This window comes from Oncorhynchus keta, chromosome 23 (genome assembly GCF_023373465.1).
Source record: "Oncorhynchus keta strain PuntledgeMale-10-30-2019 chromosome 23, Oket_V2, whole genome shotgun sequence".
Classification (NCBI taxonomy): Eukaryota; Metazoa; Chordata; class Actinopteri; order Salmoniformes; family Salmonidae; genus Oncorhynchus; species Oncorhynchus keta.
Window position 1 is genome coordinate 15,382,303 of NC_068443.1, and position 25,827 is coordinate 15,408,129.

The window sequence follows — 25,827 nt, forward strand, 5'->3', positions numbered from 1 at the left end:
GATGCTCTCAATTGTGCATCTGTAAAAGTTTGAGTGCTTTTGGTGACAAGCCAAATTTCTTCAGACTCCTGAGGTTGAAGAGGCGCTGCTGCGCCTTCTTCACCTCGCTGTCAGTGTGGGTGGACCAATTCAGTTTGTCGTGATGTGTACACCGAGGAACTTAAAACTTACTACCCTCTCCACTACTGTCCCGTCGATGTGGATAGGGGGGTACTCCCTCTGCTGTTTCCTGAAGTCCACGATCATCTCCTTTGTTTTGTTGGCGTTGAGTGTGTCATTACAAACAGCTCTTACACGTTTTATCTCTGCCTCGTGGCAAAATGTGTATAATTGCAGGATATTATTCTTAAAGCAGCAACAACAAAAACTAAAACTGTATCTGGATCAGTGAGCAAACTGTGATCGTGGCGGCGCGCGCAACCCTGATCCACTGCTGCTATGGCAACAGCTGTGGGAGGGGTTATAGAAAGAGCAGGTGGGAGTGGCGACGCAATGTGCTACACTACTGAGAAGAGAGAGGGAACTGAATAAGTGTGCGACAGCAACCTTTTTACCGGTTTATTTATTAGTCTCTCCGGCTGTCACTAATAGTGTGCTTACCACAGATATTGCAACCACCACACACCGGTATACTTTCTGTCTACCGGAATAACTACAGCGTGTATCCAAATGTCCAACTTCAACTGGAAACCTTTCGTTTTCGGCGGTCTGGCATCCGTCACTGCAGAATGCGGTGAGTTTTTATTTATTCATGTTTTATTACACATAGGTGTTTGAGGTGGATTAACATTAATTTACTGTCATTGTTTCTCAATTGATGTCTTTCTATCCGTTGTGTAGGTACATTTCCTATAGATTTGACCAAGACGCGGCTGCAAGTTCAAGGCCAAGTGGGCGACAGCAAGTACAGAGAGATTCGATACCGGGGAATGTTGCACGCCATCGGCAGAATATGCAGAGAGGAGGGAATAAGTGCACTTTATTCAGGGTGAGTGTTGACCAGTTTTATGGTGATGATTCCATTTTGATTGAAGTCCTTTTCTGCGTTTTGCACAGAATTAGCACAGATTAAGCCTAGTTCTAGAATAAAATGCATGTTCAATTCAGATTCACCATAGAAATTTGTTCTTCGTAAAGTATTTGTCTTAATCTGTCTCCATCAAACCTGCTACTCAATAAATACTGAGCTATGTGATCATCCGTGTGTTGCTACACATGCCAGCGAAGTTTCCAATAAATTAGGGATTCCTAAACTTTTTTGGCCAACGACCACATTTTGATCTGGAACTCTGGAAATTCTCATGACCCCAACCATGTGAAAAAATTGTGATTGAAACCTCTTAGAACCACTTTTTTCAATTTCTGCCTGAAGACATACCCAAATCTAACTGCCTGTAGCTCTGGCCCAGAAGCAAGGATATGCATATTCTTGGTACCATTTGAAAGAAAACACTCTGAAGTTTGTAAATGTGAATTGAATGTAGGAGAATATAACACAATAGATCTGGTTTAGATAATACAATGAAAAAAACATACTGAACAAGATAAAACAAACATTCAGATAGGATGATGGGGACAATTTCAGTGACAAATATGAGGGCAACAGTACTTGTTCAAAGTTTCAGAATGGTAACTTCCAAAATGAGTGTGCTACATTACATTTATCATGAAGTCACCCAGGTGTCCCACGCAAGTAGCCCAAATGTACCCAAGTGGCCAAATTGGTGAAGTTATACATTTTGAATGGAATAACTATATACAAAATGCCAAAATGGTATTCTAACACACTCACCCAAATAATGGAGAAAAAAATATGGGTAACTATTTACACACTTTCAATATTTGGAAGACCCTCAGTCCTCTCAAATCAAATTTATTTATAAAGCCCTTCGTACATCAGCTAATATCTCGGTGCTGTACAGAAACCCAGCCTAAAACCCCAAACAGCAACCAATGCAGGTGTAGAAGCACGGTGGCTAGGAAAAACTCCCTAGAAAGGCCAAAACCTAGAGAGGAACCAGGCTATGAGGGGTGGTCAGTCCTCTTCTGGCTGTGCCAGGTGGAGATCACAGTGGTTGTAGAGGGTGCAACAGGACAGCACCTCAAGAGTAAATATGAACAGTTTAGGGTTCCATAGCCGCAGGCAGAACAGTTGAAACTGGAACAGCAGCAAGGCCAGGTGGACTGGGGACAGCAAGGAGTCATCATGCCAGGTAGTCCTGACGCATGGTCCTAGGGCAAAACAGTGACATTGTTCCTCTTCTGCAGGCACGTTACAGATTATACACAGTGGCTACAATGGTGTCCTCTCTGTTCAAAAGATATTCCTCCACTTGGGAATCGCTAAATGAATTGTCCTACAACACTCTCTCACTTTTCCAATCAATTTCTTCTAAAATTGTGTGTACATCTGTATATCTAGACTTAGATTTAGCTTTCCCTGACTTAGTCGCCACACTGATTGATATATAAACAGCTGAATCTGAACTTTTACCAAAACAACGCTGTGCCTAAAATGCAGTAGCTCCTTCCGCAATAACTTCAATAGCGAATGACTCTCTTTACGCCGGAGTTTACGACATGGGTTGGTCTTCCAACACACAACCATTGCATACTGCCGTTTACCTCAGCTCATTGGCTATCCACCCAGCTAGATTTCAAGACGATCAGTGGTCATTAGGTTAAAATACAGTCAATCAACGAAACAGTGGTCATATCATTGGTTCACAGTGATGTCATTACTTGTTGTCTTCAAATCGGTATCTTTCAGTCAATACGTCCCGCGAAATGGCCCATCAGGTTTGGTTGTGTTACAAACAAACTAGTTGATTGTAATGAAACCAAACATGACTGGAAAAGTCACGTTCTGTATGGGTTATTTACCTGGAATGTGTCGTCGAAAATGGAATGAGACGGAATTCACACAAGCGGTTCACAAAATGTTTCGTGTTAGGCTATAAAAATGGATTTTATCAAACAAAAGATCATTCATTGTGTAACAATGAGCATTGGGATTGCAAACAGAGGTAAACTATTTATTTTAATGCAGCATGAGATTTTGTTACGCCTGTGCCGGTTGAAATAGTTTTTTTTTATGGGGCTCTATACTCAGATAATCGCATCGTATTCTTTCGCAGTAAATCCTTTTTTAAATCTGACAACGGAGTTGGATTAGCAAGATTCTAGACTTTCGATACATGTGAGATACCTGTATTTTCATGACTGTTTAATATGACTATTTATGTAGCGATCACCGTATGTTGTGGAATTTCAGCCCGCTACCGGGTTCCGTGCTCGGAGAGGTTAACAGCCAATGTTAACTTTTTTACTTGGTGCTATGGCAGTCAATTGAAAAACATTCTAACAGTATTTGTGATTTGTTTTCTCAATTCACCATCGCATCGTTTTAATGTGGGTCTATGATAGTCAATTGCAAATTAGTCTGATGTTTTATCTCACCATCACTAATGAGATGGGTGTTCTTGATGCATGTTGAGTCAGCGCTTCTCAAAGTCAGGGGAATTGGTCGACAGTGCGTATCTCAGCTGCCACATCCAACCTGAATCAATATTTTAATGAAGACAAGAGCACTGATGATGCTGGGGGAAAAATACGAGGTGAAATCAGGACGACCGTGACCTTTCAGGTCGGAAAGTCAGAGCTCTAGAAACGTTCCTGAGTTGGAATTCCAAGTTGGCTGACCGGTTAAAATATTTTTTCCCAGTTGGAGCAAATTTTTGATAAGTTCCCATAAATGCAGTATTAATGCTCAGAGGGAGATGGCAACATATTTCCACAGGTGGTTGTATAAATGTGAAGCAGCTGCTTGGTGTTTCCACTCACTTCCAAATATGAACGACATGGATTTTGGCCAACATTCTGCTACATTTCTCATTGGTGAAACATTTGGTCTCAGTCAAATTTTCTGTTCCCAAACTATAATATTTTACAAACATAGTGGCAACATTTTTGTAGACTTTACTTTCTGCTAAAGTTTTTTTTTAAAATTGTGTTTAGGAGTGCAAATGTATATTGAGTTATTGCACACATGCACTTCAGAGTAGGCCTTCCCTAAAGGAAATATGCAAATGGGTGTGCCAATAGGATTGCGCTAGCTCGTGCTGGCACTGCCCACCTCCTTGCTTGTTCTGTTCACTGACTAATTGGTTCCCATGCGAAATGACAGGCTGTGGGTTATCTTGGTTTAGTTATAAAGATCTTTGGTAATTCCCTTTGAGTCAGAACCAAAAGTCCTCCTTAGTGACCTGTGAATTTGGTCACATGACAGCTCAATCAACAGATCCAGGATCAAAATAAAACGGATTGGGAAGTAGGTCCCAATGTGCTCTTCTAAGCGTTGGAGGTGAGCAGTCATTATGTGTGTGTTTGTATGACACTTACTGATGCTGTTTTCTGTTTGAAACATGCACAGCTGAGGGAAGGGGGCATGGTTCGCTTTTGAAAGACTCTCCAATAAGAATGATTTCCTCTGAATCCACTGATTCGGTCACTCATCTGTAGAATGTTTTATATTTCCCCTGTGTGCTTACGTTCAGTTTCCCAAACATGTATGTTACATATGCAAGGAGACAAATGTATTTTCATTACACAGAAAGTCAACTTTTTAAACTTTATTTTTTTCCATTCATTGAACAGTTCCTCTCTGAATGTGAGAAAATATTTCAAATACATCGCCTCAGAGTGAAATGGAACATTGTCCTGCTCTGATTCCATATCTCCACTTAGTTTTGTGAACAGGTGTGTGTGCAGGGAATGTGGCTTGATGTAGTTTAGTCTTAGTTACCTGCTGCAGTATAGCTCGGAGTTCTGTGCTCCGCTCCTTTGCCGCCAGTTGCTCCCGGTGTAACGTACAATGCGTCCATATGGCAGAGAGAGACACATTCAGATGGAGCCCCATCTGTGCAAAAAGCCTCCACCATTCGATCCAATGGAATATAGCCACGCAGCATCCCCTGTGCCGTTACATCAAGATGACCTGGCCTCTACAATCACTGGACATAAACCCAATTGAGATGGTTTGGGATGAGTCAGACCGCAGAGTAAAGGAAAAGCATGTATGGAATCATGTATTTACCAGAAATGTTAAATAAAAAATAATTTTATATTCTTCAAATATAACTGCTCAGCATATGTGGGAACTCCTTCAAGTTTGTTGGAAAAGCATTCCAGGTGAAGCTGGTTGAGAGAATGCCATATGTGCAAAGCTGTCATCAAGGCAAAGGGAGGCTACTTTGAAAAATCTCAAATATAAAATATATTTTGATTTGTTTAACACTTTTTTGGTTACTACATGATTCCATATGTGTTATTTCATAGTTTTGATGTCTTCACTATTATTCAAAATAAAGAAAAATCCTGGAATGAGTGGGTGTGTCAACTTTTGACTGGTATCTTTTTTTCTGGATTTTTGAAATTCTCCCATGACCACATTTTCATATGAGGAGACCCCACATGGGGTCACGACCCCTAGTTTGAAAACTGCAGCAATAAGTGGAAGTCCTCTTTTGATTGTAACTGTTAAGCCTGTTTTATTTACGTCATACTCACGCGTTGTGTGTTTCTGTGTTGCAGTCTCGCCCCTGCAATGTTGCGCCAGGCATCCTATGGGACCATAAAGATTGGCACATACCAGAGCTTCAAAAGACTACTGGTGGACAGGCCAGAAGGTAAGAGAACGCACACACATCAGGGTTTTAGATCTCATAGCTATTTATTCACCTTGTTACATGTGTCCTAAATCTGTCTGTAGGGTGTGTGTGTGCATTGCAATGAACACTGACTTGGATATATCTACATCTATATCTCACACACACAGTGTTAACTCAAAATTACACAACATTTAACATTACATTTAAGTCATTTAGCAGACGCTCTTATCCAGAGCGACTTACAAATTGGTGCATTCACCTTATGACATCCAGTGGAACAGTCACTTTACAATAGTGCATCTAAATCTTAAAAGGGGGGGTGAGAAGGATTACTTATCCTATCCTAGGTATTCCTTAAAGAGGTGGGGTTTCAGGTGTCTCCGGAAGGTGGTGATTGACTCCGCTGTCCTGGCGTCGTGAGGGAGTTTGTTCCACCATTGGGGGGCCAGAGCAGCGAACAGTTTTGACTGGGCTGAGCGGGAACTGTACTTCCTCAGTGGTAGGGAGGCGAGCAGGCCAGAGGTGGATGAACGCAGTGCCCTTGTTTGGGTGTAGGGCCTGATCAGAGCCTGGAGGTACTGAGGTGCCGTTCCCCTCACAGCTCCGTAGGCAAGCACCATGGTCTTGTAGCGGATGCGAGCTTCAACTGGAAGCCAGTGGAGAGAGCGGAGGAGCGGGGTGACGTGAGAGAACTTGGGAAGGTTGAACACCAGACGGGCTGCGGCGTTCTGGATGAGTTGTAGGGGTTTAATGGCACAGGCAGGGAGCCCAGCCAACAGCGAGTTGCAGTAATCCAGACGGGAGATGACAAGTGCCTGGATTAGGACCTGCGCCGCTTCCTGTGTGAGGCAGGGTCGTACTCTGCGGATGTTGTAGAGCATGAACCTACAGGAACGGGCCACCGCCTTGATGTTAGTTGAGAACGACAGGGTGTTGTCCAGGATCACGCCAAGGTTCTTAGCGCTCTGGGAGGAGGACACAATGGAGTTGTCAACCGTGATGGCGAGATCATGGAACGGGCAGTCCTTCCCGGGAGGAAGAGCAGCTCCGTCTTGCCGAGGTTCAGCTTGAGGTGGTGATCCGTCATCCACAGTGATATGTCTGCCAGACATGCAGAGATGCGATTCGCCACCTGGTCATCAGAAGGGGAAAGGAGAAGATTAATTGTGTGTCGTCTGCATAGCAATGATAGGAGAGACCATGTGAGGTTATGACAGAGCCAAGTGACTTGGTGTATAGCGAGAATAGGAGAGGGCCTAGAACAGAGCCCTGGGGGACACCAGTGGTGAGAGCGCGTGGTGAGGAGACAGATTCTCGCCACGCCACCTGGTAGGAGCGACCTGTCAGGTAGGACGCAATCCAAGCGTGGGCCGCGCCGGAGATGCCCAACTCGGAGAGGGTGGAGAGGAGGATCTGATGGTTCACAGTATCGAAGGCAGCCGATAGGTCTAGAAGGGTGAGAGCAGAGGAGAGAGAGTTAGCTTTAGCGGTGCGGAGCGCCTCCGTGATACAGAGAAGAGCAGTCTCAGTTGAATGACTAGTCTTGAAACCTGATTGATTTGGATCAAGAAGGTCATTCTGAGAGAGATAGCGGGAGAGCTGGCCAAGGACGGCACGTTCAAGAGTTTTGGAGAGAAAAGAAAGAAGGGATACTGGTCTGTAGTTGTTGACATCGGAGGGATCGAGTGTAGGTTTTTCAGAAGGGTGCAACTCTCGCTCTCTTGAAGACGGAAGGGACGTAGCCAGCGGTCAGGGATGAGTTGATGAGCGAGGTGAGGTCAGGGAGAAGGTCTCCGGAAATGGTCTGGAGAAGAGAGGGGATAGGGTCAAGCGGGCAGGTTGTTGGGCGGCCGGCCGTCACAAGACGCGAGATTTCATCTGGAGAGAGAGGGAGAAAGAGGTCAGAGCACAGGGTAGGGCAGTGTGAGCAGAACCAGCGGTGTCGTTTGACTTAGCAAACGAGGATCGGATGTCGTCGACCTTCTTTTCAAAATGGTTGACGAAGTCATCTGCAGAGAGGGAGGAGGGGGGAGGGGGAGGAGGATTCAGGAGGGAGGAGAAGGTGGCAAAGAGCTTCCTAGGGTTAGAGGCAGAAGCTTGGAATTTAGAGTGGTAGAAAGTGGCTTTAGCAGCAGAGACAAGAGGAAAATGTAGAGAGAAGGGAGCGAAAGGATGCCAGGTCCGCAGGGAGGCGAGTTTTCCTCCATTTCCGCTCGGCTGCCCGGAGCCCTGTTCTGGGCAGCCGACTAGGTTCCAGTTTAACAACGAGTTTAACAACGTTACCTACCACAGTACATCGTTGCCATTACACTCAGGCCAGGTCCATCAAAGTGAGATTCTTGCGCAGGCTCACTAACAACAGAAATATAGGGAAACTTAACATACAGTACTAGTCAAAGATGGGACACACCTTCTCATTCAAGGTGTTTTCTTTATTTTTTACTATTTTCTACATTGTAAAATAATAGTGGAGACATCAAAACTATGAAATAACACATGGAATCATGCAGTAACCAAAAAAGGGTTCAACAAATCAAAGTATATTTTAGATTCTTCAATGTAGCCACCCATTGCCTTGATGACAGCTTTGCACACTCTTGTCCTTATCTCAACCAGCTTCATGTGGAATGCTTTTCCAACCGTCTTTAAGGAGTTCCCACGTGCTGAGAAGTTATATATGTGAAGAATGTAAAATGCTATTTGATTGAACTTTTCTGGTAACTACATGATTCCATATCTGTTATTTCATAGTTTTGATGTCTTCACGATTCTTCTACAATATAGAAAATAGTAAAAATTAATGAGTAGGTGTTTCCAAACTTTTGGCTGGTACAGTGTATGTATGTACATATCTCCCAGTCACTTTCATTGCGATGTGCACATGCTATAGCTATAAAGTGTGTATACAGTGGGGAAAAAATAGTATTTAGTCAGCCAACAATTGTGCAAGTTCTCCCACTTAAAAAGATGAGAGGCCTGTAATTTTCATCATAGGTACACTTCAACTATGACAGACAAAAATGAGAGAGAAAATCCTGAAAATCACATTGTAGGATTTTAATGAATTTATTTGCAAATTATGGTGGAAAATAAAATGTTATTATTGACCAAATACTTATCTCAATACTTTGTTATATACCCTTTGTTGACAATGACAGAGGTCAAATGTTTTCTGTAAGTCTTCACAAGGTTTTCACACACTGCTGGTATTTTGGCCCATTCCTCCATGCAGATCTCCTCTAGAGCAGTGATGTTTTGGGGATGTTTGCTGGGTAACACGGACTTTCAACTCCCTCCAAAGATTTTCTATGGGGTTGAGATCTGGAGACTGGCTAGGCCACTCCAGGACCTTGAAATGTTCTACGAAGCCACTCCTTTGTTGCCTGGGCGGTGTGTTCGGGATCATTGTCATGCTGAAAGACCCAGCCACGTTTCATCTTCAATGCCCTTGCTGATGGAAGGAGGTTTTCACTCAAAATCTCACGATACATGGCCCCATTCATTCTTTCCTTTACACGGATCATTCGTCCTGGTCCCTTTGCAGAAAAACAGCCCCAAAGCATGATATTTCCACCCCCATGCTTCACAGTAGGTATGGTGTTCTTTGGACGCAACTCAGCATTCTTTGTCCTCCAAACACGACGAGTTGAGTTTTTACTAAAAAGTTATATTTTGGTTTCATCTGACCATATGACATTCTCCCAATCTTCTTCTGGATCATCCAAATGCTCTCTAGCAAACTTCAGACGGGCCTGGACATGTACTGGCTTAAGCAGGGGGACACGTCTGTCACTGCAGGATTTGAGTCCCTGGCGCCGTAGTGTTTACTGATGGTAGGCTTTGTTACTTTGGTCCCAGCTCTCTGCAGGTCATTCACTAAGTCCCCCCCTGTGGTTCTGGGATTTTTGCTCACTGTTCTTGTGATCATTTTGACGCCTGAGATCTTGCGTGGAGCCCCAGATCTAGGTAGATTATCAGTGGTCTTGTATGTCTTCCGTTTCCTAATAATTGCTCCCACAGTTGATTTCTTCAAACCAAGCTGCTTACCTATTGCAGATTCAGTCTTCCCAGCCTGGTGCAGGTCTACAATTTTGTTTCTGGTGTCCTTTGACAGCTCTTTGGTCTTGGCCATAGTGGAGTTTGGAGTGTGACTATTTGAGGTTGTGGACAGGTGTCTTTTATACTGATAACAAGTTCAAACGGGTGCCATTAATACAGGTAGCGAATGGAGGACAGAGGAGCCTCTTAAAGAAGTTACAGGTCTGTGAGAGCCAGAATTCTTGCTTGTTTGTAGGTGACCAAATACTTATTATCCACCATAATTTGCAAATAAATTCATTAAAAATCATACAATGTGATTTTCTGGATTTATTTTATTCTAATTTTGTCTGTCATATTTGAAGTGTACCTGTGATGAAAATTACAGGCCTCTCATATTTTTAAGTGGGAGAACTTGCACAATTGGTGGCTGACTAAATACTTTTTTGCCCCACTGGATATATATCGATGTAAATAGTTGTACAATTAAAGGTCAAAGTGCATTTCAAACAGCAATAATCTAATGAATTCCTGGCGTGTGAAGTTATACCTAGGATAAATATAAGCCTTACACAACCATAAGACCCACTCATTATTTTATGAAAACAGTTTAACCTCCATTTTTTGGGGGACACACTAATCACTGATCTGGCTTTCAAGTCTATGAAAATGCCCTACCCAGGCATAATGGATATCCACTAATAATAACTAACTTCTTGTATTAGGCTATAGAAAATTAACATCAATCTCATCAATCTCTCAAGGCCACGTGCTAGTGATTAGCCAGCTAATCTTTATACTGTATTTCAAGTTTAGCAAACTTCAATCTATTTGCTAACTAACAAGGTTGAACAGTTGATTTGTTATGAACACAATGTTCTGTTTGAAAAAGCATGTTAGCCTGTCCACTTAGGTCACGATTTCAACATCTGAACAATCTTATTTCTCAGAATGACGAGTTTCCAATTCGATATATAATTGTGTTTTATGCTTATTGCACATTTATAAAACACAGACCAGACAGCTAGTTTAAGTCTTTGGCTAAATTGCTGCTAGTGGTACCGCAATGTCCCGAGTGATTCTGGAAAATATATTTCCAGTTTGTCAATGTTCATTGATACTCATGTTTCAGTAGGTTCTGCTCTGCGTGCAATTTGAGTAGTTGAGACATTTCAAAAGGATATCTTTAGAAAAGTCACCTTCTCCCCTGAGACATTATTTTATTCATATGTATTGGTATTTTTTTTTTTTTGACTAAATAGCGAGTTGAAACCACTTGTCAGAGAAAGATGTGATCTCTCAACTTTGTTGGCGTGAGAGACATGGAGGGGCTTAGTGTGTGTTAACAGAGGACGAGGCCGATTTCAATGGGCTTATTTTGGACCTACGTTTTTCAACTGCTTCTCCTGTCTTTGGGACAAGGACTCCCATTGTTAGGGCGGAGACGTGCATCTCATCATTATATACAGATCTCTGGTGTAAATGGGAAGGTGCACAGAAGGAGCGAAGGAGACGAGACTAAACATACAACATGAGAACAAGCAGACATACATGTTCAGAAAAGTTACTTCATTCTGTTATACAGGCATTTGGAATAACAAACAAAAACATATATCAAATGAATTTATTTATTAAAATGTATTTCCCATCCCTAAGACTAGGTATAAGAAAAGAAGAGTAGGTAGGAGCTATGAGATGCCTTCTGGGGCATATATTCCACAGGACAGCAAAGCTCCTTATGTGCTAGGCCCAGAACATGCTACGAGCTTACCTACCCCAAGCTGTGTGAAGGTTGTAGGTCAAGTTAATGTGTGTGACCCAGTTTCTGCTGAGAATAATATCTCCATTATACGCTATTGTAACACGGACACACACAGAATGTATGCACACATGACTGTAAGTCGCTTTGGATAAAAGCGTCTGCTAAATGGCATATATATCATAGAGGTAGTGTGTGCGCGGGTGAGACTTAGAGGAACTATAATTCAATGTACAAAGACTAGCCTGAATTGAATTTCTCCTCTCTTTCTCAGATGAGACATTGTTGACCAACGTCCTGTGTGGTGTTCTGTCTGGAGTCATCTCCTCGTCCATCGCCAACCCAACGGACGTACTGAAGGTAATGAGAGACACACACACTTGTAAACGTTGTCAGTAGTTTCCTGGGTATTAGAAGCCAACAGAGACCGGCAGGGTTGATCTGAACAAAATACAGCGTTTTGGCTCTGTTTCTTTGTCTCAGAGCATAAGCAGTGATCCTCTCTGGGCCTGCCTAATCCAGCTCAGCCTGAATGCTAGGGGTTTTCTACATTAATACGGGATCGGTGTTCCCCCTCCCGCGGGATGGTTGAGTTAACATAGGCTAATGTGATTAGCATGAGGTTGTAAGTAACAAAAAACATCTTGGGACATAGACATATCTGATATGGGTAGAAAGCTTCAATTCTTGTTAATCTAACGGCAATGTCCAATCTACAGTAGGTATTACAGTGAAATAATGCCATTCTATTGTTTGAGCAGGGTGCACAGTTATGAACTTAAATGTATTAATTAACCAATTAGGCACATTTGGGCAGTCTTAATACAACATTTTGAACAATTATCCAATGGTTCATTGGATGAGTCTAAAATTTTGCGCATACACTGTTGCCATCTAGTGGCCAAAATCTAAATTGTGCCTGGGCTGGAATAATACATTTTATTTCACTTTTTATTTAACTAGGAAAGTCAGTTAAGAACAAATTCTTATTTACATTGACGACCTACCAAAAAGGGATGGGGGCTGGGATTAATAATATATATTTTTAAATATAAATTATAGGACAAAACACACCACGACAAGAGACAACATTACATAGAGACCTAAGACGACAACACAGCATGTTAGCGACACAACATGGTAGCAGCTGCAGTAGATATCTCAGATGGGGGGGAGTGAGGCCTAAGATGGTTTTATAAATAACCAGTGAGTCTTGCAACAGGTATACAGAGATGACCAGTTTTACAGAGGAGTATAGAGTGTGGTGATGTGTCCATTAAAGAGCATTTGTGGCAAATCTGATGACTGACTGGTAAAGAACATCTAGCTGCTCGATAGCACCCTTATCTGCCGATCTATAAATGTCTTTGGTGTTCTAGCATGGGTAGGATGGTCATCTGAATCAGGGTTAGTTTGGCAGCTGGGGTGAAAGAGGAGTGATTACGATAGAGGAAAAGTCTAGATTTAACTTTAGCCTGCAGCTTTGATATGGACCAAGAGAAGGACAGTGTACCGTCTAGCCATACTCCCAAGTGCAAATACTTTCTCTTGCATTTCAAAGATGATGGTACAAAAAAAAAACTTGTTTTTTTACTTTATCTTTTAACAGATCTAATGTGTTATTTTCTCCTTCATTCATTTAATATTTCCACAAACTTCAGTGTTTTCTTTCAAACAATATAATTTAAATGTCATTTTAAGCGGAAAATGAAAAAAGGGTCAGATCCTTAAGAGGTTTTAATGGATTGGAGGGTGTGTGAGGGGGCGAAAGTACTTGTAGTTTCTAAATAAGGTTCCTATATTAATTCTATGGGTACAGGGTTGTGTCTGGGGGGGGAGGTGGGGGTTGAAGTGTGTATGGGAGGGGGGTCACTGAGATATTTCCAGACTCCTGCCCACCAGAAATAGCCATATCATGTGGGCGTATGTGTGTTTTTAGGATTTAATTGGGTTGGCTGAAAGTTAGAACAGTGTGTGTGTGTGTGGGGGGTCGTCGTTGGTCAAGTGCTTAGCTTTATTCACACACTTAAATAACTCTCTGGGTATACACACCACTCAACCATGTATGCAGGCAGGTTTATATTTCCCTTTAAGTTGGATGAGACTGATCTGCATTCAACACATTAACATTGTTATTGTTATCATTTGTTTGGTCTTAAGAGCATTGGCAAGGCTTTAAGTAGGCCAGAATGCAGAACACAGTGGGTCAGAATGCAGATGAGGACAGCTGGTGAACCCTTGGCACCTTAACATCGTGGCTCTACACACACCTCAGCAGTGTTTCCCCCTAAGCTTAACTCTTTGTGGCAGATCGCCGAAGGCCATGTTAAATTGTCATCCAGTGCTGATAACTCTCACTAGTCTCTCCTGTCATCTGCATACTGGTTTTCTGTTAATTTGAGATGACTTTTATCCCAACTGGTTTTCCTTCCTGGTTTTCCTAGATCCGTATGCAGGCTCAGGGAAGTGTGATCCAGGGAAGCATGATGGGAAACTTCATCAACATCTACCAACAGGAAGGAACCAGGGGGCTGTGGAAGGTAGGTGTATGGACACACACACACACACACACACACACACACACACACACACACAACCCCCCTCACTCTCTCTTGCTCTCACAGGGTGTGTCTCTGACAGCGCAGAGAGCAGCCATTGTAGTGGGGGTGGAGCTTCCTGCCTATGACCTCGCAAAGAAACACCTGATTCTGGATTGTCACATGGGTGACAACATTTACACACACTTCTTGTGAGTGACATCAATGCTCACCCACCACTCTGTTAACTCTCCACAAGAGCGCAACATATGGCTGTGTAAGACTAGGGAACTTCTGACCCTTTCCCTCTGGTTCCCAGGTCCAGTTTTGCGTGTGGTCTGGCGGGGGCTCTGGCCTCTAACCCCATAGACGTGGTCCGCACACGCATGATGAACCAGACATACGGAGCTGTCACCTACCAGGGAACACTGGACTGCTTACTTCAGGTAGGTAGGCACACCAGGGTTTCTGTTAGCTGGCTGGGGGGGGGGGAACCATTACATTACAAAACAAAGCTTTTAGTCTGGAAATATCAGTCGGTGGAAATACAGTTGAATGGTCATGCTTATCGCAGCGGTCTAAGGCACTGCATCTCAGTGCTAGAGGCATCACTACAGACCCTGGTTCGATCCCGGGCTGTCTCACAACCGGCCGTGAACGGGAGTCCCAATAGGGCGGCACACAATTGGCCCAGTGTCGTCCGGGTTAGCCCGGCATTGTAAATAAGAATCAGGTTTGTGATGACTGTGCGTTCATTCACTGCTATGATTGATCTCCTGAAGAAGCTATCCCTTTTCCTTTCTGTATCCCCAAATGTTTGGATATACAGGTAGAGTTACTAGGGTGTTAGCTGGCTAGCCAATGATGGAACCATTTGTTTACACTTCAGTCATGTTAACGGCCCGCAAATAATTTTATAAAGGCCCAAAACATGGTTTATGAATGGGAAATGTGATCTGCTATAGGAAGATAAAAATGTTGCTCCTGTAATATGGTTCAGATCATTTGACCTGGTGGGCTAGAAGCAAGCCATTTTTGCTGTAGTAATGGTGCAGCCTTTACGCTATCGACTCTGCACTCACTTTTTCTCTAGGGCACTCGAAACAAAGTGAAGCCTTATTACAACAGTTATTATCTGCGAGATTCTTTTTCCTATTCGCACCGTGTTCCAAATATTCCTGGATGAACAGCAACATATTTTGTTACATAGAGCTCTGGGTTTATTTCTATTTTCATTAGTTTATTATTTATTATGTGGCCTGTCTTGCCTAGCCAAAATTATTTTATAGACTTCCATATGCCATTAAACCCAGCCTATTACTCTCATGTTCTACTGGTTTTCAAATCAACTTTTAACTTTTATTTTGTCAAATAGCCGAACTTCATTCCTAGTCATATTAGCAACCCATGCTAGTTGCATCTTTAGATCTCCCATATTTCTAAAGATATTTTAATCTCTTTTACATGAAACCACTCGCATGTGTGGTGCGCTTTTGGCACCTGGGTTTCTCTGCTAATTGCATTATGGAACCAGCATTCGCGCGTAGCTTACTGCTTTGTGCGCATTGCTGTGCTTAAATGATTATTTCTTCACATTATATCAAAATGTTAAGCTAATAGATCTGATCTGTTGCATCAGTCTCATTGCTTTTGAATGTATTTATTATTTGGTGTAACCTAGGACTACTGGTTGTAAAGTTTGGGATCTATTGTCCATAACTGTCCCAGAGTCTGTTTTGGAATAGGCTATTTATTTCTCGCACAGAACAACATGCTGACCAATAGAATAGGGGAACTTTTCTACTATGGGAGATAGTAGATTGACATAGACTAGTGATTTTGCTGTTCGTTACTCTGCTAATATTGGTATTTCTCAAATGTCGGGTAAATAAAAATGCTGAAAGTCAATTTTCCTAACGGAAACCTTGATGAGGACACACCATATGAACCAGGGGTGTAATCATTAGTCTAAACACCTGCAAAACATAATGTATTGGACAAATTCAGGTAGGTCCCTCCCCGTTCTGTTTAAGAAGCGTTTTGCAACAGAATTGGCATTATGAATACAGCCCATAGATGCGGGGCAATGATTGGTACAGGGCTCTGTGTGTGTAACGTTTTGTCTCTTTAGACGTCGCGGTCTGAGGGCTTCATGGCACTCTACAAAGGCTTTTTCCCCAACTGGCTCCGTCTCGGCCCATGGAACATCATCGTATCCTTTCACCTACTCACAGAAGTGTGTTTATGTTTTCATTTGTGTATGTTTATCTACCACTGACGGTTTGCACCACAGTCGAGGTCAATTCCAGTTTAATATACATCTGTAGAGTTGGTCATGGAATTTCTTTATAGGAATGCAATTCCTAAATTGACCGGAATTTTGATGGAATTGATCCCAACCTTAGTTTGGACATTCCAATGGCGCCAGAGGGTGAATCTAATGCCAATTATGTAATGCAGTTGCACACACATTACAGCTGCTGTAATAGCAATCCAGTTTCACCTAGGGTAACAGGGATCTAGGAGCCAGAATGGTGGTGAGGAAGATGGAGGGTAAGGAACAGGGGGAGGAAGAAGGGGGTGGGGGGAGAGAAACAAATGGGAAGGGTTTAAGTTTGGAGAGTGGCCAGGTCCCTTTGGTGCATTAAGAGAGAGGGAAAGGGAATGAAGATTTGAGGGAGAACAATAGGGGGAGAGAAATCTGTTCCCTGTGGCATGATGAGGCTGGTTTACAGTTGGTCTGTAGACAGATGTCTCAGTGACATCATGAACGAGTATAAACCCAAAATGATAGACTCTGCATGACCTCCAAATAGCCTACTTTTATTTTATTCATTATCCACCAACATTATTTACAAATAGTCACGGAATAAAAGTAAATTGTCATCTGAGAATTTTACAACTCATGCACCGTCTTATCACAGGTGGATTCGGTCTTGTTGCTGTAGCAGCCCAGTAACCACAACGGATGTTGCAACAGTCGCACAGACATTAACTTTTTTCATGTCTATGCAACAAGGAAACCGACGGTCTACAGACATTCCATCGGAGTATAAATTAAATGTTTTGAACAGCGACACTTACATTCTAATTAATTATCTACAGATATGGCATTAGAACAAGTATAAACCTTTAGGAGAGTGGGCCTATAAATTGGGCAGAGGTAGCAGCTATAACTAAACCTCAGCCATGTAATGTGATTATTAACCAGGGGATCACAGAAGGGACCTGTAACCAGGGGAGCTAGGAACGGGTAACCAGGGGATCACAGAAGGGAGCTAGGGACCTGTAACCAGGGGAGCTAGGAACGGGTAACCAGCGGATCACAGAAGGGAGCTAGGGACCTGTAACCAGGGGAACTAGGAACGGGTAACCAGCGGATCACAGAAGGGAGCTAGGAACCTGTAACCAGGAGAGCTAGGAACGGGTAACCAGCGGATCACAGAAGGGAGCTAGGGACCTGTAACCAGGGGAACTAGGAACGGGTAACCAGCGGATCACAGAAGGGAGCTAGGGACTTGTAACCAGGGGAGCTAGGAACGGGTAACCAGGGGTCACCGAGGTGAGCTAGGAACGGGAATGGAAGTCTACAGGGTGGAGTGGACGTGGTGTGTTTGGGATGTGTTATGTTCCTAGCAAAGCTCCTGCACAGAGAAGGATGTTTTTATTTTTTATTTCTCTTTCTGTGCCTTGTCCTTAACTCCTCCTTAGTTCTTTGTTACCTACGAACAGCTGAAGAAGATGGAGGTCTGATGGAGAGAATTAAATGTAGCGCTGAAGAGGAAAGAACTCTGCCAGAGAGGGGAAAGAATTGACCAAAAGACGGGTGGACGTATCCTGTCTAGCCTCCCACTTCTTGTCTGTGTGGTGTTGACCATGCCCCCTCAGACACATTTCTCCTTTCTGATTGGCTGCTTACGTAATGGAGCTCTGGTTGGTTGGGAAAGAGGAAGTGAAAGTTGCGGTCAATTGCACCATCAGAAAGCAAGGTGACGCGAAGACCATAATTTTGAAACTGGCCCTAAATTATGTATTTATTATCATGTTTTGAATCTGTCGAGCCTCAACCGCTGGTATCATATAAACACACAAGACATGGACAAATGTGGGTTGTGAGTTGGGGGTTTGTTACTACGATGATATATTTCTATTTATCCGGACCTTTGCAACCGAGGAAATGTATATGACCGGACCTTCTAAAATAGTACTTGAGTACCCCTGATGTACAGGATCTCAAATAATGTTAAAAGCAGTCACTACTTACCTCAGATTGTATGGATTTCAGATGCCTTGGTGTGCGTTCTCTGGTTGCAAGAGGAACTGCCAAAAGAAGCTGTGGAAAAGACTGCTAACTTTGCCATTTACTCAAGGACTGGCCACTTTCTGAAACCCTAGATGTCTGTGCAGCCACTGGAAAGCTTATATTTGTTATTATAGAACTGGGTTGGTAGGACTTTTAATGGGGCTAGTTGTATAACCAGATTAAGATCAGAGGTCAGGTGACCACTAACTCTCTCTCACACACACACACACACACACACACACACACACACACACACACACACACACACACAATGGCACATAGGTTATTAATGCCAGGTTGAATTGGCTCAGTGTATTGACTCACTCAGTCATGTGGGCACCCTTAGAACAAACTTTCTTCATTTCAGGGTGACCTGGCACAGTGTATGAATGACCTACAGATAGTTAATGGGGACGGTGTGTACGGACTATTCTGGGTTCATATTATTAATACACTCTGGACAGCCTGATTGGCACGCCGCCCCTTGCGTCATTTCAGGACCCCTATCTCTGACACACACGCGGAGCCCCAGTTCTTACTCTGCCACAGCAGCAGAGACTCCATATTCTATCCCTGTTCAGGTCGAGGTGTCCAATCCAACCTATTTAACCTTTCATTTACAGGATATCTCTTAAACTTCCAGAGAGACCTGCCTGTGGTCTGACCTGGCCTATGCAATAACAGGGAAGTGAATGTCAAGAGGTGGCTGTTGTATATTTAGCCATTGCACCTGACTACCAATGCCATTTTCTGTGTGCTGGTGTTGTTGATTTGCCATTTTATGATCCCAAGACACAGAACAAATGTACATGTCAACTAACTGTTAATCCTCTATTACCCTTCATTTCTTCTACTTTGTTCTTCACCATTATCAGTTAGATTGTTTGAAGGTGAGCTTGCTAGTTTTTTCTTTTTTCTTGAGTTAAGGTTGAACCTCTGAGTGTGTTCATGTGACAATATGGTTATTGTATATGGTTTGTTTATAGCCCCCAAAGCCTTAATTCCAATGTGTCACTGTCATAGCCCCTTAAATACTTCTCTTATCCTGATTTAAAGCAAGACATACATAAACTTCTGACTGGTCTCATGTTTTACTTCAACTGGGAGTAAAGCCCAGTCTCTTCACTAGGTTGAAACGAAAGCAAACGGGGCAAAATGGGGATGGACTACCTGACGTTAAGAAACGCTTGTTTTTCCATTCCAAAAATGTTGGCTTCGGAGTGCGCTAATGAAAACGACCGTGAACTTGTGATCTGACCAGGAATGTAATGAGCATATAGACTCCGTCCCAGTCTATTGACCAATCCTGTATTGACACCTAGTCTCTAGGAACATGCAAAATCATATGGTGAAAATTCAGTTTATGGCTTGATTCAATCCGTTTTGCAGAAGTTCAGTGCTATAGCTGGATTGAAATGTGACGGTAATTTACGATGTGAATCGACTTGAAGCATTCACTGAATGCACTCTCCGTGACCAGGGCAACATGGCCTTTACATTTCAATCGCGCTGAACGTCCATGATCAGTATAGAATCGAGTCCTTGGCCTATCAAGGCAGTATTGCTTGCTCTCCAATTCTTTCATATCAGCTATGGATTTGTCATACCTGTAATTTCCTACATGGAAGTCCCACTAGACAGTTACACATTCGTCCACAGGGTGCCGCTGTGTACCATGTCTATGCATAAGCTCTCTATTTCAGACACATTTTTACACTCAGGACCCAAAATCTATCACCACCTTGTTTTAAAATACACACAGACACTGATTCATGAATCATTCAAAGGCTCTGATCTAATTGTTCTTTATTTCAGTGGATAACTATCCTAGTTTTCCTCACCAGTTTTTGAAGAGATGGGACTGCTGGGGAGAGATTGCCATGTGTGTATGAATGCTTTAGTTATTTTATTGACAGCCACCATGGGATGGACTCATTAGAAGTATATAGATTTCTGTTATTCTAACTTCTGAATCTGAGCCATGATGGTGTATTTTTACTACAAAGCTTCACTTTAAAAAAATATTTAAAAAATGCTGGTGTTTTCAGTAATTTCACAGTGGAGCAAACTATCTGACATATGAAGGCAATAGAACCAGGAACAGTCCAAATGCGTAACTCAAAGCTTACCAACTACACACACACACACACACAGGGCTTCTCCAAGAGCCAATGGCCATGGGGGGTTCCAATCACCATGGTGCATTGTGGGTAGTATTCATTCCTTTTTTGCTCCTGGGGTACAGGGGTTGGCTTATTGTGTTGGAGGGATCTGTATGTGTTAGAGGAATTGGGTTCTGGGCTCCATTCCAAATTGTCCTTGATTTGCTCAATAATGAAAGGACAATAATATAATTGCTTGCAATAATGTACTTTTTTGCAATCATGTAATTTTGGTAATGGTGAGACGTAAAATACTTTGCATAAATTGCCTACATTACTACAAATATTAATAGCTAATTATGGAAAATAAGAAACAGGATTTTTAATATATACAGTGGGGCAAAAAAGTATTTAGACAGCCACCAATTGTGCAAGTTCTCCCACTTAAAAAGATGAGGCCTGTAATTTTCATCATAGGTAGTCTTCAACTATGACAGACAAAACGAGGGGAAAATAATCCAGAAAATCACATTGTAGGATTTTTAATGAATGTATTTGCAAATTATGGTGGAAAAATAAGTATTTGGTCAATAACAAAAGTTTATCTCAATACTTTGTTATATACCCTATGTTGGCAATGACAGAGGTCAAACGTTTTCTGTAAGTTTCTCAAACTGTTGCTGGTATTTTGGCCCATTCCTCCATGCAGATCTCCTCTAGAGCAGTGATGTTTTGGGGCTGTTGCCCAGCAACATGGACTTTCAACTCCCTCCAAAGATGTTCTATGGGGTTGAGATCTGGAGACTGGCTAGGCCACTCCAGGACCTTGAAATGCTTCTTACGAAGCCACTCCTTTGTTGCCCGGGCGGTGTTTTTGGGATCATTGTCATGTTGAAAGACCCAGCCACGTTTCATCTTCAATGCCCTTGCTGATTGAAGGAGGTTTTAACTCAAAATCTCACAATACATGGCCCCATTCATTCTTTCCTTTACACAGATCAGTCGTCCTGGTCCCTTTGCAGAAAAACAGCCCCAAAGCATGATGTTTCCACCCCCATGCTTCACAGTAGGTATGGTGTTCTTTGGATGCAACTCAGCATTCTTTGTCAACCAAAACACGACGAGTTGAGTTTTTACCAAAAAGTTCTATTTTGGTTTCATCTGACCATATGACATTCTCCCAATCTTCTTCTGGATCATCCAAATGCTCTCTAGCAAACTTCAGACGGGCCTGGACATGTACTGGCTTAAGCAGGGGGACACGTCTGTCACTGCAGGATTTGACTCCCTGGCGGCGTAGTGTGTTACTGATGGTAGGCTTTGTTACTTTGGGACTTTACCTAGCAGGGTCTTGTAGATGACCTGGAGCCAGTGAGATTGGCGACGAATATGACGCGAGGGCCAGCCAACGAGAGCGTACAAGTCGAAAGCCTTTGGTCAGGTCAATGAATACGTCTGCACAGTATTGTTTCTTATCGATGGCGGTTAATATTTTGTTTAGGACCTTGAGCGTGGCTGAGGTGTGTACCCATGACCAGCTCTGAAACCATATTGCAAAGCGGAGAAGGTATGGTGGGATTCGAAATGGTCTGTAATCTATTTTGTTGACGTGGCTTTTGAAGACCTTAGAAAGGCAGGGTAGGATAGATATAGGTCTGTAGCAGTTTGGGTCAAAAATGCTTATTGAAATTCTCAATTATAGTGGATTTATCGGTGGTGACAGTGTTTCCTATCTTCAGTGCAGTGGGCAGCTGGGAGGAGGTGTTTTTATTCTCCATGGACTTTAGTGTCCCAGAACAATTTTGAGTTTGTTGCAGGAATCAAGTTTCTGCTTGAAGAAGCTAGCCTTGGCTTTTCTAACTGCCTGTGTATATTGGTTTCTAGCTTCCCTGAAAAGTTGTATGTCACCGGGGCTGTTCGATGCTAATGCAAAATGCCATAGGATGTTTTTGTGTTGGTTAAGGGCAGTCAGGTCTGGAGAGCACCAAGGGCGATATCTGATCCTGGTTCTAAATTTCTTGAATGGGGTGTGCTTATTTAAGATGGTGAGGAAGGCATTTAAAAAAATAACCAGGCATCCTCTACTTATGGGATGAGATCAATATCCTTCCAGGATACCCCGGTCAGGTCGATCAGAAAGGCCTGCTCACTGAAGTGTTTCAGGGAGTGTTTGACTGCTGACCCATTACAGATGCAGGCCATGAGGCAGTGATTGCTGAGATCTTGGTTGAAAACAGCAGAGGTGTATTTAGAGGGCAAGTTGCTTAGGGTGATATCTATGAGGGTGCCCGTGTTTACAGCTTTGGGGTGGTACCTGGTAGGTTGTGTGAGATTGAAAGCATCAAGCTTAGATTGCAGAATGTCTGGGGTGTTAAGCATTTTCCAGTTTAGGTCCCCTAGCAGCACGGGCTCTAAAGATGGATGGGGGGCAATCAGTTCACATAAGGTGTTCACATATGGCTCTGGACATATGGTGTCCAGAGCACAGCTGGGGGCAGAGGGTGGTCTGTAGCAGGCGGCAATGGCGAGAGACTTGTTTTTAGAGGTGGATTTTTAAAAGTAGAAGTTCAAATATTTTGGGTACAGACCTGGATAGTAGCCTGCAGAGTTCTATCTTTGCAGTAGATTGCAACACCGCCCCCTTTGGCTGTTCTGTCTTGTCTGAAAATGTTGTCGTTAGGGATGAAGATTTCAGAATTTTTGGTGGTCTTCCTAAACCAGGATTCAGACACGGCTAGGACATCCGGGTTGGTAGAGTGTGCTAAAGCAGTGAATAAAACAAACTTAGGGAGGAGGCTTCTAATGCTAACATGCATGAAACCAAGGCTATTACAGTTACAGAAGTCATCAAAAGAGGGCGCCTGGGGAATAGGAGGAGCTAGGCACTGCGGGGCCTGGATTCACCTCTACATCACCAGAGGAACAGAGGAGGAGTAGGATAAGGGTACGGCTAAAAGCTATGAGAACTGGTCATCTAGAACGTCTGGAGCAGAGAGTAAAAGGAGATTTCTGGGGGCGATAAAATAGCTTCAAGGTATAGGATGTGAATACAGTGGAGGTAAACCTAGGTATTGAGTGATGAGAGAGATATTGTCTCTAGAAACATAATTGAAACCAGGTGATGTCATCGCATGTGTGGGTGGTAGAACTGAAAGCTAGGATAAGGTATAGTGAGCAGGGCTAGAGGCTCTACAGTGAAATAAGCCAATAAACACTAACCAGAACAGCAATGGACAAGGCATATTGAAATTAAGGAGAGGCATGCTTAGTCGAGTGGTCATAAGGGTCCAGTGAGTAGTGAGGTTGGTTGGGGTCACGGCGATTCAGACAGCTAGCCGGGCCATCGGTAGCAAGCTAGCATAGGATGGAGGTCTGTATTTGGCCACCTCGTTTCCGTCAGTAGATTAGTGGGGTTTCGTGTGGTAGAGGGGATCAATCCAATTGGCAAAATAGATATAGTTCTAGTGACCCAAGACAAATTGTGTGCAAATTGTCCAAACATATCATCAAAGTAGATGGATAATTTTAAATATGTTATTGGACAATAAACATATGGCTTATTAACCCATACGGTCCAAATAATGATGATCCAAGCTTCTTTGAAAATATATATAAGAATGTATCAACTCTACAACTCCCAATTTGTAAGTCGCTCTGGATAAGAGCGTCTGCTAAATGACTTAAATGTAAATGTAAATGTACAAGCAACACTAGACTCTATTATTATGGTGGGGGATATTAATATGGTTATAAATACCTCTATGAACCGTAAAGGAAATCACACTACAAACTATCACCCTCAGGCACTTAAGGAAATCATGAATGTCATGGATATATTGGAATTAGTGGATATATGGAGACTTAAATACCCTGACCTAGTGAGATATACATGGCGACTGCTTAATCAAGCTAGTCGTCTTGACTACTTTCTCATGCCATTCTCTCTGACACCAAAAGTGTTGATAGGGGACAGAATGTGGTCGGATCATCACATTATTGGCATATATATAACTCTTACAGAATTTCCACGTGGGCGAGGATATTGGAAATTTAATCAAAACCTACTAGATGATACATTGTTTATAGTAGGACAGAAGAATGTGTAACTGACTTTCATGCATAACAGGTACAGCAGATCCCCTTATTGTATGGGACACTTTTAAATGTGCCTTTAGAGGCCATGCAATTCAGTACTCATCTATAAAACAAAAGCCATTTCGATCCAAAGAGTCCTTATTAACAAATTAAATTGAAGGACTAACAGTACAGTTAGATAGCAATTAAAAACTACCATAGGCACAGAATAAACTAGAGGAAAAAAGAAAAGGAGGAACTTATTCAGGAAAGATCCAATGTAATATGTCATAAAAATAAAGCTAAATGGGAGAAAATGCACCAAATTCTATTTCAATCTTCAATATAGAAATGCTACCAAAAAAATGTATTGAACTTGTTACAAATTGAGTCACGCATGTTTCAAGTGTTGTGATGCAAAAATCCTAGCAAAATGTTTGGTGCATAGAATTAAAGTATTGTCAGATATTATTCATCCTAATCAGATAGTTTTTTTACATGGACGATACATTGGAGATTGTAACTGACAGGTAGACTTACAGGTTATGTCGTTGTCTTTTGTTTGAATTGTTTATGTGTCCGCTGTGCGGGGGAAATGATAATACAAGCGGAACTACTTAGCTAATACTGTTGTAACGGGGATCCTTATTGTAGCAACACGCTTTTGGAGGGAAGGCAATCCTGCGCTGCGTTAGCTAAGTTTTCATGTCATCGGGTGTCGTTCATAAAGGTTGAAGAGTGTATGTTAGGATGAAGTGTGAATTCATGCCAGGAATAATAAGTGTGAAGTTTGATTTCCTCCCTTCTGTAATAAGCAGCCAATGAGGTATTTTTTTTCCTTTATTCATGTGTTTAATCTGAACCCGTTATAACGGCGGTTAAACTGTTATGTATGTAAGCACTTCAGAGTTATACCAAGCTAATAAGTCACTCGTAAGATAAGGTTGTAAGAGTGTGCTTAACTGTATTTTTAATTGACTTTATTGTTCTCACGGAAGGTGATAATTCTGACTAAAACTACAGAATAAAGCCGCCAGTTAAAATCAAGGAACGGTTGTGCTCGTGGTTACTGAAGGGAGCTACAGTGAGAACTCAATGCTCTTCACGAGCAAGCGAGAAAGAAGAATCTCATCCAGCTGTAAAACGTCTACAAGATTCCCAAATCCTGGTAGACCCTGTCATCTGCCAGATAAGAGTTTTGCACCTACCTGCAAACTAAGAAGAAAATCTCCACATAAGGAAGCATCGTGAGGCAACATAAGGTCAAGACTAACAGGAAAGTCAGACACGCAAGTACAATCAAGGTGTTCCTAGCCTTGTGAACAGCTAATAAGAGACTTTAAGA

At 42.5% G+C, this 25,827-nt stretch overlaps 1 protein-coding gene across 2 annotated transcripts; it reads left to right on the forward strand.

Annotated features, from left to right (window-relative positions):
- The first annotated feature begins 466 nt into the window (after nucleotides 1-466).
- Nucleotides 467-25,534, forward strand: LOC118401851 (kidney mitochondrial carrier protein 1-like). Of its 2 annotated transcripts, XM_035799475.2 has the most exons (9): nucleotides 473-733; nucleotides 841-988; nucleotides 5,593-5,687; nucleotides 11,741-11,826; nucleotides 13,911-14,006; nucleotides 14,091-14,215; nucleotides 14,323-14,449; nucleotides 16,135-16,215; nucleotides 17,715-25,534. In XM_035799475.2, exons 1-9 carry the CDS (start codon nucleotides 670-672, stop codon nucleotides 17,754-17,756), a joined length of 864 nt encoding a protein of 287 aa, XP_035655368.1. In that variant the 5' UTR covers nucleotides 473-669; the 3' UTR covers nucleotides 17,757-25,534. The 2 variants fall into 2 exon arrangements, with proteins under 2 accessions (XP_052332477.1, XP_035655368.1); XM_052476517.1 differs by having other exon boundaries at nucleotides 467-733; nucleotides 13,911-14,215.
- The last annotated feature ends 293 nt before the right edge of the window (nucleotides 25,535-25,827 follow it).